Genomic DNA, 14,300 nt, shown 5'->3' with positions numbered 1-14,300 from the left:
AAATAATTTACTGAATTAAGAAGTTGAACTATGAGAGGCGAGAGCAGAGTCAAGTGCAGGTTAACGACATTGCAATTAAAGAATCGATTTAAAGAACTCTAGGTCATGCAAGATTTCATCACGTCGATAATATGATTATTAAGTTAACAAGACTATTAACTGTAGTCTAGAGATTATTTATGTAATAAAGTTTACAAAAGTAATCGTAAATCAACGCCTAACAAATAAGTTTGATCAATATTTAAAATAAATGACAATTTTAAAACGCCTGCATTTATATAGTTTGCAATTTAAAACGACGCAAATTGCGCACTTTTATTCCTCAGGCGCCATAAATATAGTTTATCTTAGTTGAAATAGAAATAGCCTAGTTATAAAAAGGTTTGTTTTGCCGGTGACCTCTTATTCTACAAACATGATGTATGCAATATTATTATATTTACATTATCTCCTCGAGGGAGTAAAGAGGCCATATCGGAGATGGGTTTTTATTATTATGTTCTTTTGTTTATTTCGTAAATAAATATTGAAAATGGTGAACTTGTTCAAGAAAAATTGGTTTTGTTTTATGATTTGTGTTATAATAAAATGTTTTCTCTAGCAACAATGTTTTTAGTGTACAAAATAATAAATGTAATCTTTTTAGATCATATCTGTTGTTTAATAGTGTCATATCTGTTGAAAGAAGCGTGGAAAATCGAATCGAACTTGTAGATTCAACACTGGAAGTGGCAATGGGAACAAGCTAACTGCTAAACCATTCGGTATCTCTCGATGTTATTAGTGATTGAGCTCCTTCATTTTTATTTTAAGGTTATTCGGTTAAAAACACGCTGACTTTTATGTTAATTGCTTATTTTTAATATCAATATTCAGTAGGTCACTAGGAAAATCCTAATTATATTTAAGCCAAAATACTGAAGCAATGGATTGTTGATGATGTAAGTAGGCTTGTTTGATTTTTCAGTGTATCTATTTACACTTAACCAGAAAAATGTAATACACTCAGATTGCCTGAACGAAACAGGCTAGGTTCACAGTCATCAAAATAAAAGAAACAGAATTCAGTTGATTGTTATTCAGCGCAAGTTGTAATTTAAAATTCTTCTGAGGAAAACCAGTAGACAAAATAGCAAGTTGACCCTTTTTATGTATGCGATCTTAATCCTACCTGTTATTGTTACTCTTGCGGTCTACAGATACTGACGCACCAGCTCTAGTACTGAAAAATATGACCCTACAAATATATAAACACCACAAAATAGTTTAATTATTTACGTAAGGTTTTAACTGTATGGTCTAAATATAGTGATACGAATTCGCTTACTGCTTACCAAGAATTCGGTAACATTAAGGTAAGCCTCGCTGAAAATAAATTAGTATAATTCGTAAATATACAAATGGATTGCTCAAATGTTACATTGATTACACAACAAACCTTTACTAGGTTAGTGGGTGCGATAAATAGGCAAATACGATATTACAAGTAAAGTCTGGTACGTTGGTACTTTCCAAATGACCCATCGTTATTATTCCTTCGACGTTTTCAATACGATTTTTGTAGCCATCAAGGTCCGTGTCCTTACCCATTGTACCATTAGGTATTCCGCGACACCCGCCATGTTGCCTCACCACGATGCAAAATTTGTTACACCTATATAAAAGCGGGGGCTTCATATTCTAACGCCCGCATTATAATATCAAAAGCGGCCAGGAAGGGGACTCCAATATGCTCCGAACGGTAACGTCATGTTTTGATAAAAAATATTTTAATAAATGTAAGAGAACATTTTTACGTAATCATTATATATTGCAGGTGTTACTCGTGTCATCAATATGTGGTTTGGTGAGAGGCTCAGGACTTGGGGTCGCTCATTTGGCGGCGGTGGGACCAGCGGCTGTAGGGCCCATAGCGCCAGTTGCTAACGCTCCAGTGGTTACGGCTGCCAGCTCTCAATACTTCCAAAGGACCTTCAACCGTTTGGTGGTGCCTCAAGTAGTGGCGCCAGTTGCACCTGTGTTACCTCCCCCAGTGGCACCCGTCGTTCCTGTTGCTCCAGCACCTGCAGTGTTTGTGGAACCTACCAGGACTGTACCAGTGGCAGTAAACCCTCCACCCCCGCAAGTGCCAGTTCAACCGAACGTTGCAATTGCAGTTGCAACTGCACACGCCGCTGCACCTGTTGCTACCATTTTGTTACCACCATACCCCTTCGGATTCCCACCGACTTTTGGACTCATACCTTCAGAACAACAACCTAATGTTCCTGATGAGAATACCAAAGAACCTACTACTCAAAGAACTACAGAAGCGGAAGCTGCCACCACGCCTGAACCTGAAGCCACAACGCCCTTCGATGCATCAAGCAGTGACAACAGTTTTGTTCAAGCATCACCATCAAATGAAGACGTGAACTTCAGACTGTATGGACCTCCTCCTCAACCACAGCCCGGACCTCAGTTTAGACCACAACAGCCCAACGGCCAGTTCCAGCCACAACAGCCGAATCCTCAATTCCGGCCTCAACAACCCAACGGTCAGTTCCAGCCCCAGCAACCAAACCCTCAATTCCGGCCCCAGCAACCTAATGGTCAGTTCCAACCCCATCAACCAAACCCGCAGTTCAGGCCACAACAGCCCAATGGACAATTCCAGCCGCAACGACCGAATCCTCAGTTCAGACCGCAGCAACCTAGTGGGCAGTTCCAACCCCAACAGCCAGAGTTCCCGCCGTACCCACCGAAGCAACAACCACAACCGCAGTTCCAGCAGCCTAGACCACAACCGGCACCTCGTCCAGTATACCAAAGGCCTCAGAACGCTAGACCTCAGAAGTTGAAGACTTCAGTGGAGGTAGTTCCTGTACCGCTGGCGTACATTACACCACCTCCGATGCACAAAACTCACGCTCATGTGAAAGTGGTGAAGCATATATACTCGTACGTGCCTGCGTCTAGTGCTAAGATCATCTTAAGACCAGTCAAGATCCGTCCTGTTAAAATTGTGAAGCATAAAAGCATTGCTCGCTCTCAAAATCTTCGTGCGAATGCCAGAGATATCGAGCTGACGACTTTCAACCCATTCCCAAGACCCAACACCAAGCCTCCGAGGGTGTAATTGAGAAATATTAGTCAAATATACACTTGTTATTATAACCGCACTTGTAAATATGGTTAAGAGAGATATAATATAGATATTTATACTTTTGTATGTATTTATTTGATTTTTATTAACGTCACGCCTGTACCTAATCCAAATACATAATAATCATTTTACACGCATTTGCCTAATATCCAATAATTAATAATTTAATACGCATTCCCCACTTATAGTTTTGATACTATATAAAAGATTGCGGGTCTATCGTCATAATATATACCAGACTCCTTAACATACTCTAAGGTGCTACAGGTAACATTTCATTCAAAAATTGGAAAACTTAAAATCACTGCTCTGTTTTACCTGAGAATTAAACTAAAACTTCGGAGTTTGTAGTCACACACTACCACTTGGACCAGGAAGAGCAATTTTTTGAATAATTATAATTTGTATTTGTTTTGTTTACTTACTGTCATTAAAATGTTTGTAGACTTGGCCTAGGCCGACTAGACGGTATTCGTTACGCAAGCGTGTTGTATGACAGCCGTGCATGGCATGCATTGTTAATGACAAGGCCTTTAAAGTAATGTAACGAAAGCGACATTTGTATGACGAGCAAGGGGTTTTCCATGAATATATTATTATGAATATTTTAACAGTTAGAAGAAAAGTGATAGCTGAGCGCGAAGCAATGGGACTCGCTTCGCATTTACAATTACAAACATAATATCACGCCTGTGATATCCAAAGTTGGATGAAATACACCTATCTTTTTCCTTAAACAATTTAAGTCCCATGTAATTGCAGGCGAGACTATTGCCATTCACCGGGCACGATATCAAACTCCGTGATATTATTGAAAATTATTCTTATATTAATTAGAAGAGCCTTACTATTGGGCTATTCCCTAATAGTACTTTGTGCGACGCGGGATTCGACCCCGAGATCTTATGTTCAGCAGTAGGATATATTTTGGACCGCGCCACAGAGGCAGGCACCAATCACTTGATTGAATTTAACATTAGAAAACCTTTTAAATATCTCAAATAAGGATACAAAGACATGAATACACCTGTCTTTCTCAAATAAAATTTCCCTCCGTCGATCAAGTGTCTGTTAAGTGCGTACCTTTAGCGATTCTATTTTAAGACATCGTTGAGTAATAAGTAGAAAAGAAACATGTTACTGAAGGTTAAAAGGTTTATTTTAGACGTATCTTCATCTATATTTAAAAACACAGTATACAAACAAATTTTATTTTTATCGAAGTTGAATCAAGACTTGAGAAAATCGTATGCCATCAAAAACATTCTGTAAAAACCTCAAGTCTCGCCGTAAAAAGTTGTGAGATCTATATAATACCAAGTCGATTAATCTATTTAGTTTCTACTTAAAGGACCTTCTGTCTTAAGTTATTACATATGTTATTATCATGCCAATTTTAAAAAAATACCTTTAAAACAAATAGACCGACCTGGCCATCGCATGATTTGATTATTAGTATGTATCACACTACACAGCACGACAAGAAGTTAATGGTCCTGAAATGTTAATAATGGCGAATTTGTGTTTTCTTGCGATGACCAAGTCGATCTATTTGTTTTAAAGGTATTTTTTTAAAATTGGCATGATAATAACATATGTAATAACTTAAGACAGAAGGTCCTTTAAGTAGAAACTAAATAGATTAATCGACTTGGTATTATATAGATCTCACAACTTTTTACGGCGAGACTTGAGGTTTTTACAGAATGTTTTTGATGGCATCTCACTTCTTTTTGTAGAGCGAACATAAGTCCAATTTGTATGAAAGAATTTGTAAGAAAGACGTTTTTTTTTCATAATTCAACATATTTTCTTATGGGAATGTTGTTCAGTTTCATGGGCTAAACACCCTTACCCACCCTTTACCACCTCCCGTTATGCCTCATATAGTAGGTACCTATTTACACCTATTTATTTTATTTTCTACAGTAATAATAATTCATTAACTGCAAATGTAACCTTGTAATCTTATACATTTATATAGGATTACAAAGTTATTGTTGCAGTTGGTGTATTTAGAAAACTGGACCGAAATTAGAAAATATTAAATTTTTCCCATGATTAAGACACTAAACCCTATTTGTATTCTAAATTTTAAGCTTCTAAGTCTGCTAGAAGTACCTCAGACTTTTGATGATCGGTGAGTCAGTGAGTCAGTGAATCAGTGAGTGACAAAATTCAAAATTTTAACAAGTTGTCATTCTTAAACTACTGGTTCAAATTGGCTGAAATTTTAAATATACCGTGTTTATACAATGACTGATTAGTTGCTGAAAATCCAGGCTTCTTGTTTTATCCACAACGAAATTATAGGGGTGTCAAAAATAGCCCGAATTGCTTCGAGAAAAGGATGTTACGGCCGTGCCGCTTTTTTTTTGCTCGACTTGCGGGGGCACTTCCGTGCCCCCAGATTAAGAGGCAAACATGAGGTTATTTTTGAGCGAGATTATGAACAAGTGAATATTTTTTAAGAATGCCATTGCTCTATTGTTTTTTTAAAGAAAATCAGCTTCTGAATTACTTTGAATATTCAAATATGAATATTTAAATGGGCATTTATTGTCATATTAACAAGTACATGTATTCTATAACCATATACAATTCCCACTTATGTCTCTCTGTCTGTTTTGCTACGGCTACAAACGGGATAAAACTTTAAACACTTTCAAAGCCAACTAAATAGATTAAAAACGAACCATCCTAATGCATTCTAACATGCATTTTTCAAATGTAAATCCTCCGTTTTACGAAAAGAATAGAAAAAATACACTTAAGTATGTACCTATTGTTATTTTTCTTTATTTTCTCATCATACTCAATATGATTTTCATCTTACCTGGTAACCAAATTATTTTAAACATGAACGTATATTTCCACAGCTCGCCGTCTCCCCGACGACAAATAGACAATAGCAAATGGAATATGATCGAATCGTATATTTAAGCTCGTTGTAACCAAGGTCGTGTTATAAAATATAACTTTAAAATTAATGCTAAGTACGCGTTTAGTAATTAAGTATACATTTGTTTGGCTTCAACTGTTGTATTGTAAGTAATTACATGTATAGTTAAGTTGTTACTTTCCCAACCACGTCAATTTACTATAAACTTAAATAATGTATTTATTCTGAACATCTTTTTGTGCAAAAATATCATAATTACATACATATTATCATTTTGTCCAATTTTAAAACTATTATAGTTCAACTGCTGGGCAAGGAACGAGTTAAAGTTAGGACTTAAGAATCTATTACTACGGTATAGGAACTGGATCTAATGAGTATAAAACCATTGGGAAGAAATTCAGGTCGTGATAATATAAATCGGAATAACCTTATCTTTTTTTGACATTCCCTACCAAGGATTTTATTTATGCTTCAACTAAACCTGACTACGTCAACCTTATGTCAACCTTAATGCAAATATAAATTGTTCTTAGAATGCAGCTGCAAGATAATTTATAAATGTTAATAGCTTTTATCTTTTAGAAGTGAACAAAGACTAAAATCATGGACAAAATCTGTGTACGAAGCTAAAGTAACTTTATTTTTGTTCTATTGTAAACCTTCTCAATAATATGTAAGTATATCCATATCCACGCATACATTCTGAATATAAAAATGTATGATGTACTCAAAATAAAAAAATAAACCGTAGGATATAACAGAAAGTAGTGAGTAAAACTAATTCAATGAGTTGATTCGAATACTTTCTGATGTACAAAAATAATGCCGTTGTTTCCAAGTCCTTTTTTCCTCATTCCTAGTTTCAGGTTTTTCTCGCAAAATCATTTCAATTCTTCGTTCCAAATTAAATCACCGAAATTAAAATATTTACCTTGAAAAGTGATTTAACTACCACTTAAGATGGGTATAATAATGTCAAAGGGATTCCCAGAAGAGGGTATAAGGCATATTAGAATAGTCGAAGGTAAGCAGTGGTTACGTATTCAATGAGTGTGAGTATACTTCGCGCTAGCATGCATTAGTAACGCTCAAAACAGATTTATTTACAAATACACAGAAACAGACAGTATTAGAAATATTTTACCTCAAATTAAATGTCGTATCGGGCCTTAGTATCGTAAATTTCGACTGCCTCCGTGGCGCAGTGGTTTAGGTCACCACGACAACACTACTGCGTCGGGAGGTCGTGGGTTCGATTCCCACACGGAGCAATTATTTGTGCGATCCACAAATAATTGTTTTGGGTCTGATTGTGCTTTGTGCTCGTTGTTTGTATGTTTGTAAAAGTCCCCGCGACACAAGAGCAAATCTTAGTGCGGGAGTTGAAACAAAAAAGAAAAAAAGAAATGTTTAATCTTATCCGCTAACAATCCTGGATATAGAGCTATGGATTTTAGTTCTGAAGTAGATTACGCGAGTTCCTAGTAGCTAAGATTCTTTGCGAGAATCGGAAGCAACAGGAACAATCACGTTAGTGAGGCTACAAGCTTGAGAGAGCTAAATCTTACAATTATTTTACAACTTCTAAAAGGAATTTTCTTAAAAGAATATAATTCCCGGGAAATTATTTCTAGAAGTGACACGCTTCTGCACGCAAGACCGTTTTCTACAGTACTTTTAGATGTCTATGAATATCATTTTCAAGAAAATGCTTTGCATTTCAAATTCGACTATAAATGCAAGGGAAGGAAAATGCAGAAAATCTTGTCAAGTATAATTTTTATGTCTTAACAAGGTGAACTAAAAATAGAAATGCTTCTTACTTTAGATTACCGAAAACTTTTAAAACTCGTCGACTTGCTTGTTTCTTATTTATAATGTACGCTTCTTTAAACTTTTGTGATCCTTGATCTAATTTTGTACGGAGAAGAGGATTAATGCGATACGCTCGCTGTATGCTCGTCTAAAAATACATGATCCGTATATAACTTATTTTGTATACAATAGTGATAAAGACCAACAACTAAGTGGAGAACCTTCTATGCAAAAGACGCGACTGGTGAAAATATACTAAATTCTGAATTAAGAACTTCAATGACATTAACGCTTATGCAGCTGACGGTGGACATGCCCAGAATTATTAATCATACTCCAGACTAACTTATCAAACTACAGAAAAAACAAGAATTATAGTAGCACAGTAATAAAAATAATAATGATAATTACAATCTCTCCGATTGATTTCGGCCATGGCGACCACTTCAGATGCTTTTGAGTGACATCAATATTACCTACTGCACCGATTTAAGAAAGCACACAGTCTTTCGAGCTAAGTGAATGAATCATACAAGTAAGTATATGACGCATTGGATTTGAATGAAGACGTGTTCTGTATGCGGCTTAGTGACAATCTACTCGTAATGTATAAATAATTGAAATGAATAACGAAATAATAACGTGAAATGGAGCTGTCAATAACGTAGCTAATTTGCTTGCATTATTTTTATTACGAAACATATTTTTATTACAATTCATATTTCCAAGTTTTCACGAATACGAACCTAATTTCAAAAAGCTTTGAACATTACTGACGACTATAGTTAATACTTATATAGCATATTTTGTTAGCAACTGACCTAGCTCCTAATAAATTTCAAGGAGAGTACGAAAGTAAATTAATTAAATCGTAAAACAGTATTGTCTACATTTATTCTGAACAAGTTACCAGCAATAAACAAATCTCCAAAATCAGATAAAAATGTTGATTACAGCCCAAACTGGTGCGTTGGTCAAATAAAGTTATCAGTCTGTCCAGCTTTACTGTCGTAATGATACGCGTCCCCGTTGCGTGCCCAGAGTCTAACGAAGCATCGCAATACAGTGACGAAACGAAACACAAGGTGAATCTTACCTCGCTACCGTATAAAAGGTAATGTCACCAAACTTCAAACATCACAACCACTTCTTCTGTTCAACAGACAAACAACAAACCAAACAAAAATGTACAAGATCGTAAGTGTCTTCATTTTATACACGACAAACAATTGTTTAATTAGTGATTTAATAGTTAATCTTATTGCCTTTTAATTATTACAACTAATATTCTTAATTGTGATTCCAGGTCTTCTTCCTTGCTACCCTGGCCCTGGCCTGCGCTAAGCCAAGCGCTGTTGTCGCCCCCGCTCCTCTTGTTGCGGCGGCTGCGCCTCTGGTCGCAGCGCCAGCGCCCTTCGTGACTGCCTCCAGCTCCCAATATGTAGCAAGGAACTACAATGGACTGGTTGCCGCCGCTGCTCCCATCGTTGCGCCCGCTCCCTACGTCGCACCTGCAGCAAGAATTGTCACTCCTGCCGCAGCTCCTCTGGTAGCTGCTCCCGCTCCCGTCGTGCCTGCTTACGCCCGCTACGCAGCGCCCTACGTCGCATCTCCTTACGTCGCTGCATCTCCTTACGTAGCGTCCCCTTACGTAGCGTCTCCTTACTTCGCCCCCTCTGCCCCCCTTGTCGCCTTCAAGTAAATTTCGACTGATTCCTTAGATCTTTAGACATTTTTTATACTGCGAAATATATAATAATATTTGTTATGTATCACTGTTTTTTATTTTACATCCAAGCGATTTAGACCTTTGAAATAGTTTTGTAAATAATACTTCATCTAGTGACAAACGCCTGTGATCTTTCACAATTATCAGCAGAAACCCATACAAGAAGCTAGTAGCGCATGTTATTGTGCGTGATCGTAGCCGTGTGGTAAGTTTCAAGGAAGTTTGCCCATAGTCCTTGGCAAAAGTAATTCGGTTATGAACAAAACGTTTTGGTTACATAAAGAAGCCGTATCACAAAGAGGGAAATTAGGCTGGCCTATTTCTGTACATGAGCAATAATGTTTTGATAAACACATCTTAGCTCAATCAATAAGAAAAATATACTTAATAAGTAAATGTTCCGAGTTCGTTGAAAACATAAATGCGAAATAAAAATATGTTTAATTTGTATAAGTACAACTACGTCTTAGTAAGACGCTTTCCTTTGTGTGATCATTGAAAAGGAAACAAAATTTAGCTATAAATGCCAACTTCCCAGCCAAATACTCTCAAGTGTCTTATTTTAGTATGTCGGCTATACATACAGACTAAGAAAGTTTTAAATTCGATCGTTATTCCGTCTGTTTAAGAATTTTCTTTATGTGCAACGTATTGTAATTCAGTTGGAATTGTTAATAACAAAACAAAAAGGTGGAATAAAGTTAAAAGACGTTATTGACTTTCATTGTGTCAAAAGGCATACAAAAAGTGCAGAGTGTGCTAGTTTTCTTAATCCAGAAGACCTTAAAAGTAAGCAAGAATATATTGCTTATCGTAACTTGAATTGTAAACATCTGATCGCCCGAAAATTGCTTGTAGGATCTGAAGGTAAGTAGGTTTTTACGGCTTATTGTAATAACAACTTCAAACTGCTTAGTGGTAAAAGAATAGCTTGCATTTAGGTCAGATACTGCGTGCCTAAGAATACATTATGGAGAACTCCTAAAAACATAATTTACAGTGACCCACTTTTAAAATTAAAAACAAGTCTTGAAGTTTGCTATAACTTGAAGCTATAACATCCTCAGTATCACGCAAAATGCAAACTTTTTAGTGTCTTTTCAATAACGTTTTGCGTGGGTTTGACTTAGTCTATGAGATCCTAGATGGATATTAATCAGCCCACAAGCGATCGTAGGTGTGACCTACGATAAACATTAAAAAAGTAATACTGATTTAAAAGCAATCTTATAAAAAAGAGATAAGCCAAATGTCGTATACTTAACACTACATGTATTCTGTTGCAGATATTGTTTACATTAAAAAAGATACTGAAACCAGAAAAATTGCAGCAATTAAATTTTTAAAGTCCGTTCCAACTTACTCAGATGAAACCGGACTCGTATTTGCGTCATCAATGTAGCCAGTAATTCTAAGAAATATGAAACAATAGTATTGTTAGGTGCTCCTTACCGGTGGAAATACTTATTTTATTGTTAAAAGTAAAAATAATTGTGAACTTTCTTAGAAATTTACTGACGACTTGTTGCTTTAAAAAGAGAAATAAGCAATTTGAGGTGTATTCGATCGGAGCGCTGTTTCTTCGTATCGTTGGTGCTCCCGTGGCTTGAATACAAATCGCTAGGGGTGGTGACGCGCACAAGTAATTACAATTCGATTCATACATGGTTATTTTGTTCACTTCGCATAATATCGAGGGCGTCCCTCATCCGTGAACTAATTCTGCGATTGATATTTACATAATTGGTGTTCGTGGCTCACGTTGTTCCCCGAATTGGGTAACCGTTGATAAGCAATAAAAAGTATTGTAAATACGTGATTACACAATATACGTGGAATTGGAGTTAGGATATTACGTTATTATACAAAATTTTACTGCTTTTGAATGTAAAAATGTAGACGAGTAGGTAAGACTTTTCGCAAAGTTAAAAATCTCAATAGATGTAGCGTAAACAAAACAATAAGCAAAACATTATGTGCTTCTTTGAGAAACGAATTTAGTAATAGTGTATGATTTGAGACGAATTTGTTTGGATGATGTTGAATAAAGTTATTTGGACAAATTTGGCAAATTGGATACCTGATTTAGGAGTCCAACAAATTCATTTCCCTGACATTTAGCTGTTTGAATCGCAAAAAAGTCGAAATGATAAGTACTACACAATGTAAACTATAATATGTAGTGACTAATCGGCAGTTTTTACTATAGGTAAATTTTAATAATATGAAATCTAAGGAAATAAGCTTCATAAACTTAAACAAATTTCGACGTAAAAGTATTATTATTTAGTCTGTTTGCATTCCATCTATACTGCATTCGGGTAATAAGGACTTACAATTAATATATGACTGCAACTATGTCTATTGACTAGCTGGCCGCTGTTTTGTATCGAATAAATGTAAAATATGTGCCCATTTAGCTTAGAGGTACACCAATATTTTACTCAAACTGACTTTAATAATGATGTGGAACATATAACTAGTTTACTAAACTATGTTTTCGTGGCCTACCTCGACGTCGTCGGCCCTCAGGCGTCCATTCGGTCACGATTCTTGCCCACCTATCTGGATGCATCCTGATGATGTGTCCTGCCCAATCCCATTTTAGCCGCGCAGCCTTAGTGCCCACATCATCATCATCACATTTTGATATAAAATATTGCACCAAACATGGATTTAGGTGACACGACAAAAAGTCAGAAAGAGAATTAAGGGGCTTGAAATATAAAAAAAGATAAGACTCTTCTTTAATTTGGTCTGACTCTATGAAATTTTAGCAATTGTGTTGTTTATTTAAATATTAGAAGATATTTTTTTTTTCTGAATTCTGCTTATTTCTTTATTATTTTTTGCTCTGATAGATGCAAAAAGAAAAAAAATATGAGTACTCGTTTCTAGTAAAATTGTATAATTCATATTCATTAATTAACACGTAAATTAGGTAAGCTTGATTACAATTAATGTAGCTATAAATCCCTTAATACATCATCGTCATGGACACTGGCAATCAAATGATGCGCAAATTTTGGTCGGTATTGGCACTTAGGTGTGCGCCTTATTGTCCGAGTTATATAACAAACCCATGAACGGTGAGTAGACCGACATATTCGGTAACCGATGGTGTCCATGTTGACACCTAATTGTTCATGCGCGGGTCCTGCAAGGAAAGTGAAAACGGCTACTACTAACATAGACGTAATGCTTGCAACAGTATGAACTATATAACGACATGTAACACATTCATCGACACATTTCATCGTTGACACTCAACGGTAGTTGTTTTATTAATACACAATGTCTTTCATAAGATTAGTAAGTATTGAAAACATTGTATTTTGAAGTAATAAATTCCAAATTTAGTACTTTCTTTAAATAAACTTTTACTTCCAGGTCATTTCTGTCGCCGCCATCATAGCTAGCTGTAGTGCTAGTGTTGGCCACATTGTTCCAGCAGTGAGAGCAGGACCTGTAGTTAGATATGCACCGTTCTACAATTTCCCTAATGGAGTGAGGTCTATACACGCAGTAGCGGCTCCCGTGGCATTTGCACCAGCGCCTGCTCCAGTTTTCCCTGCTCCGGCTCCAGTTTTGCCAGCACCAGCTCCTGTGTTCCCAGCACCAGCTCCCGTGTTCCCTGCTCCCGCGCCAGTTTTCCCGGCACCAGCGCCGGTATTCCCCGCGCCGGCACCAGTGTTCCCCGCGCCTGCGCCTGTCTTCCCAGCGCCTGCTCCTGTGTTCCCCGCTCCGGCTCCAGTATTCGCGCCACCGGCTCCCTTCTACCCCAGGATAGCTCCAGTAGCGCCCGCTCCCGTATTCGCCCGCGCTGTGCCTGCATTACCCTCAGTACCTTTCTCTCCGATTGTGAGGCCAGTGGCTGCTCCCGTGCCAGCTCCTGTCTTCGCACCAGCAGTTGCTCCAGGACCTGTAGCAGTCGCTAGGGTACCTTTTGGTATATCCCCCTACGCCCCCGTTCCGGTGGCGCCTGCGCCCGTCTTCAAGCAGTTTGCGTGGAAATGATTCTAGTCTAGATAATGTTAATATTGTTAATGTTATTGTTAATAGTGTGATTGTTGTTTAGTCAATGTAGATGTTACCTTTTGATACCAAATTTTGTAAATAAATTATAAATTATATTTATGGTTTTATTTGTTTGTCTAATTTAAAGAAAACTTTTTATGCTTACATACAGTTAGCTTAGTGAAAGAAAGCATTTGGGAACTGTGATATTCTATCTGAGGGGTTAAAAAGTATTTGATGTTTGTTTTGCATACAAGACATGCTACCATTTTAGTATGACTACAAGTTAAGATAACAATAAGACTTCTAGGTTCATTACCCTACCTAAAAGGGTCATATGAGTTCACAAAGATTACAAGACCTCAATCACATTAAGTGTGTGAAGCTAGTGACTGGATTTGATGAAGGTAGGTTTATTCTAAGGGTCACAATCTTATTCATAGCCGAGATACCTAGTATATAACATCTATTATCGAATTGTCGGTCGACCGAGACGTTCATAAGTTCATTATTGGGTAAAGACCTCTCACCCTGAACCTTCCTCTGTCACTAGGGTTCAAACCTTTTAGACAGTACCTATAATAATTATCATTTTACATGTCAAATTGTCATTGTAGTGGTAATAACTACTGACAACAACTTGTTAAAGCTTTAATACAATTGCTTCGATCGAAGTCGTTTCTAAGAAA

The 14,300-nt window shown here is 36.8% G+C and overlaps 3 protein-coding genes across 3 annotated transcripts; all 3 read left to right on the top strand.

Moving 5' to 3' along the window:
• Positions 1-1,705: 1,705 nt before the first annotated feature.
• LOC142978279 (uncharacterized) lies at positions 1,706-3,118 on the top strand. Its single transcript, XM_076122654.1, has 2 exons — positions 1,706-1,741; positions 1,817-3,118. The coding sequence occupies exons 1-2, from the start codon at positions 1,730-1,732 to the stop codon at positions 3,116-3,118; spliced, it is 1,314 nt and encodes a 437-aa protein (XP_075978769.1). The 5' UTR covers positions 1,706-1,729.
• A 5,889-nt stretch (positions 3,119-9,007) lies between these two features.
• Positions 9,008-9,631, top strand: LOC142978287 (uncharacterized). The gene is made up of 2 exons (XM_076122661.1): positions 9,008-9,062; positions 9,172-9,631. The coding sequence occupies exons 1-2, from the start codon at positions 9,051-9,053 to the stop codon at positions 9,565-9,567; spliced, it is 408 nt and encodes a 135-aa protein (XP_075978776.1). The 5' UTR covers positions 9,008-9,050; the 3' UTR covers positions 9,568-9,631.
• Positions 9,632-12,859: 3,228 nt separating this feature from the next.
• On the top strand, positions 12,860-13,689 carry LOC142978282 (uncharacterized). The gene is made up of 2 exons (XM_076122657.1): positions 12,860-12,906; positions 12,985-13,689. The coding sequence occupies exons 1-2, from the start codon at positions 12,889-12,891 to the stop codon at positions 13,609-13,611; spliced, it is 645 nt and encodes a 214-aa protein (XP_075978772.1). The 5' UTR covers positions 12,860-12,888; the 3' UTR covers positions 13,612-13,689.
• Positions 13,690-14,300: the final 611 nt, after the last annotated feature.

Source organism: Anticarsia gemmatalis, chromosome 14 (assembly GCF_050436995.1).
Source record: "Anticarsia gemmatalis isolate Benzon Research Colony breed Stoneville strain chromosome 14, ilAntGemm2 primary, whole genome shotgun sequence".
Lineage (NCBI taxonomy): Eukaryota > Metazoa > Arthropoda > Insecta > Lepidoptera > Erebidae > Anticarsia > Anticarsia gemmatalis.
The sequence above is the reverse complement of the archived record's forward strand: the minus strand, read 5'-3'. Positions and strand labels throughout refer to the sequence as shown.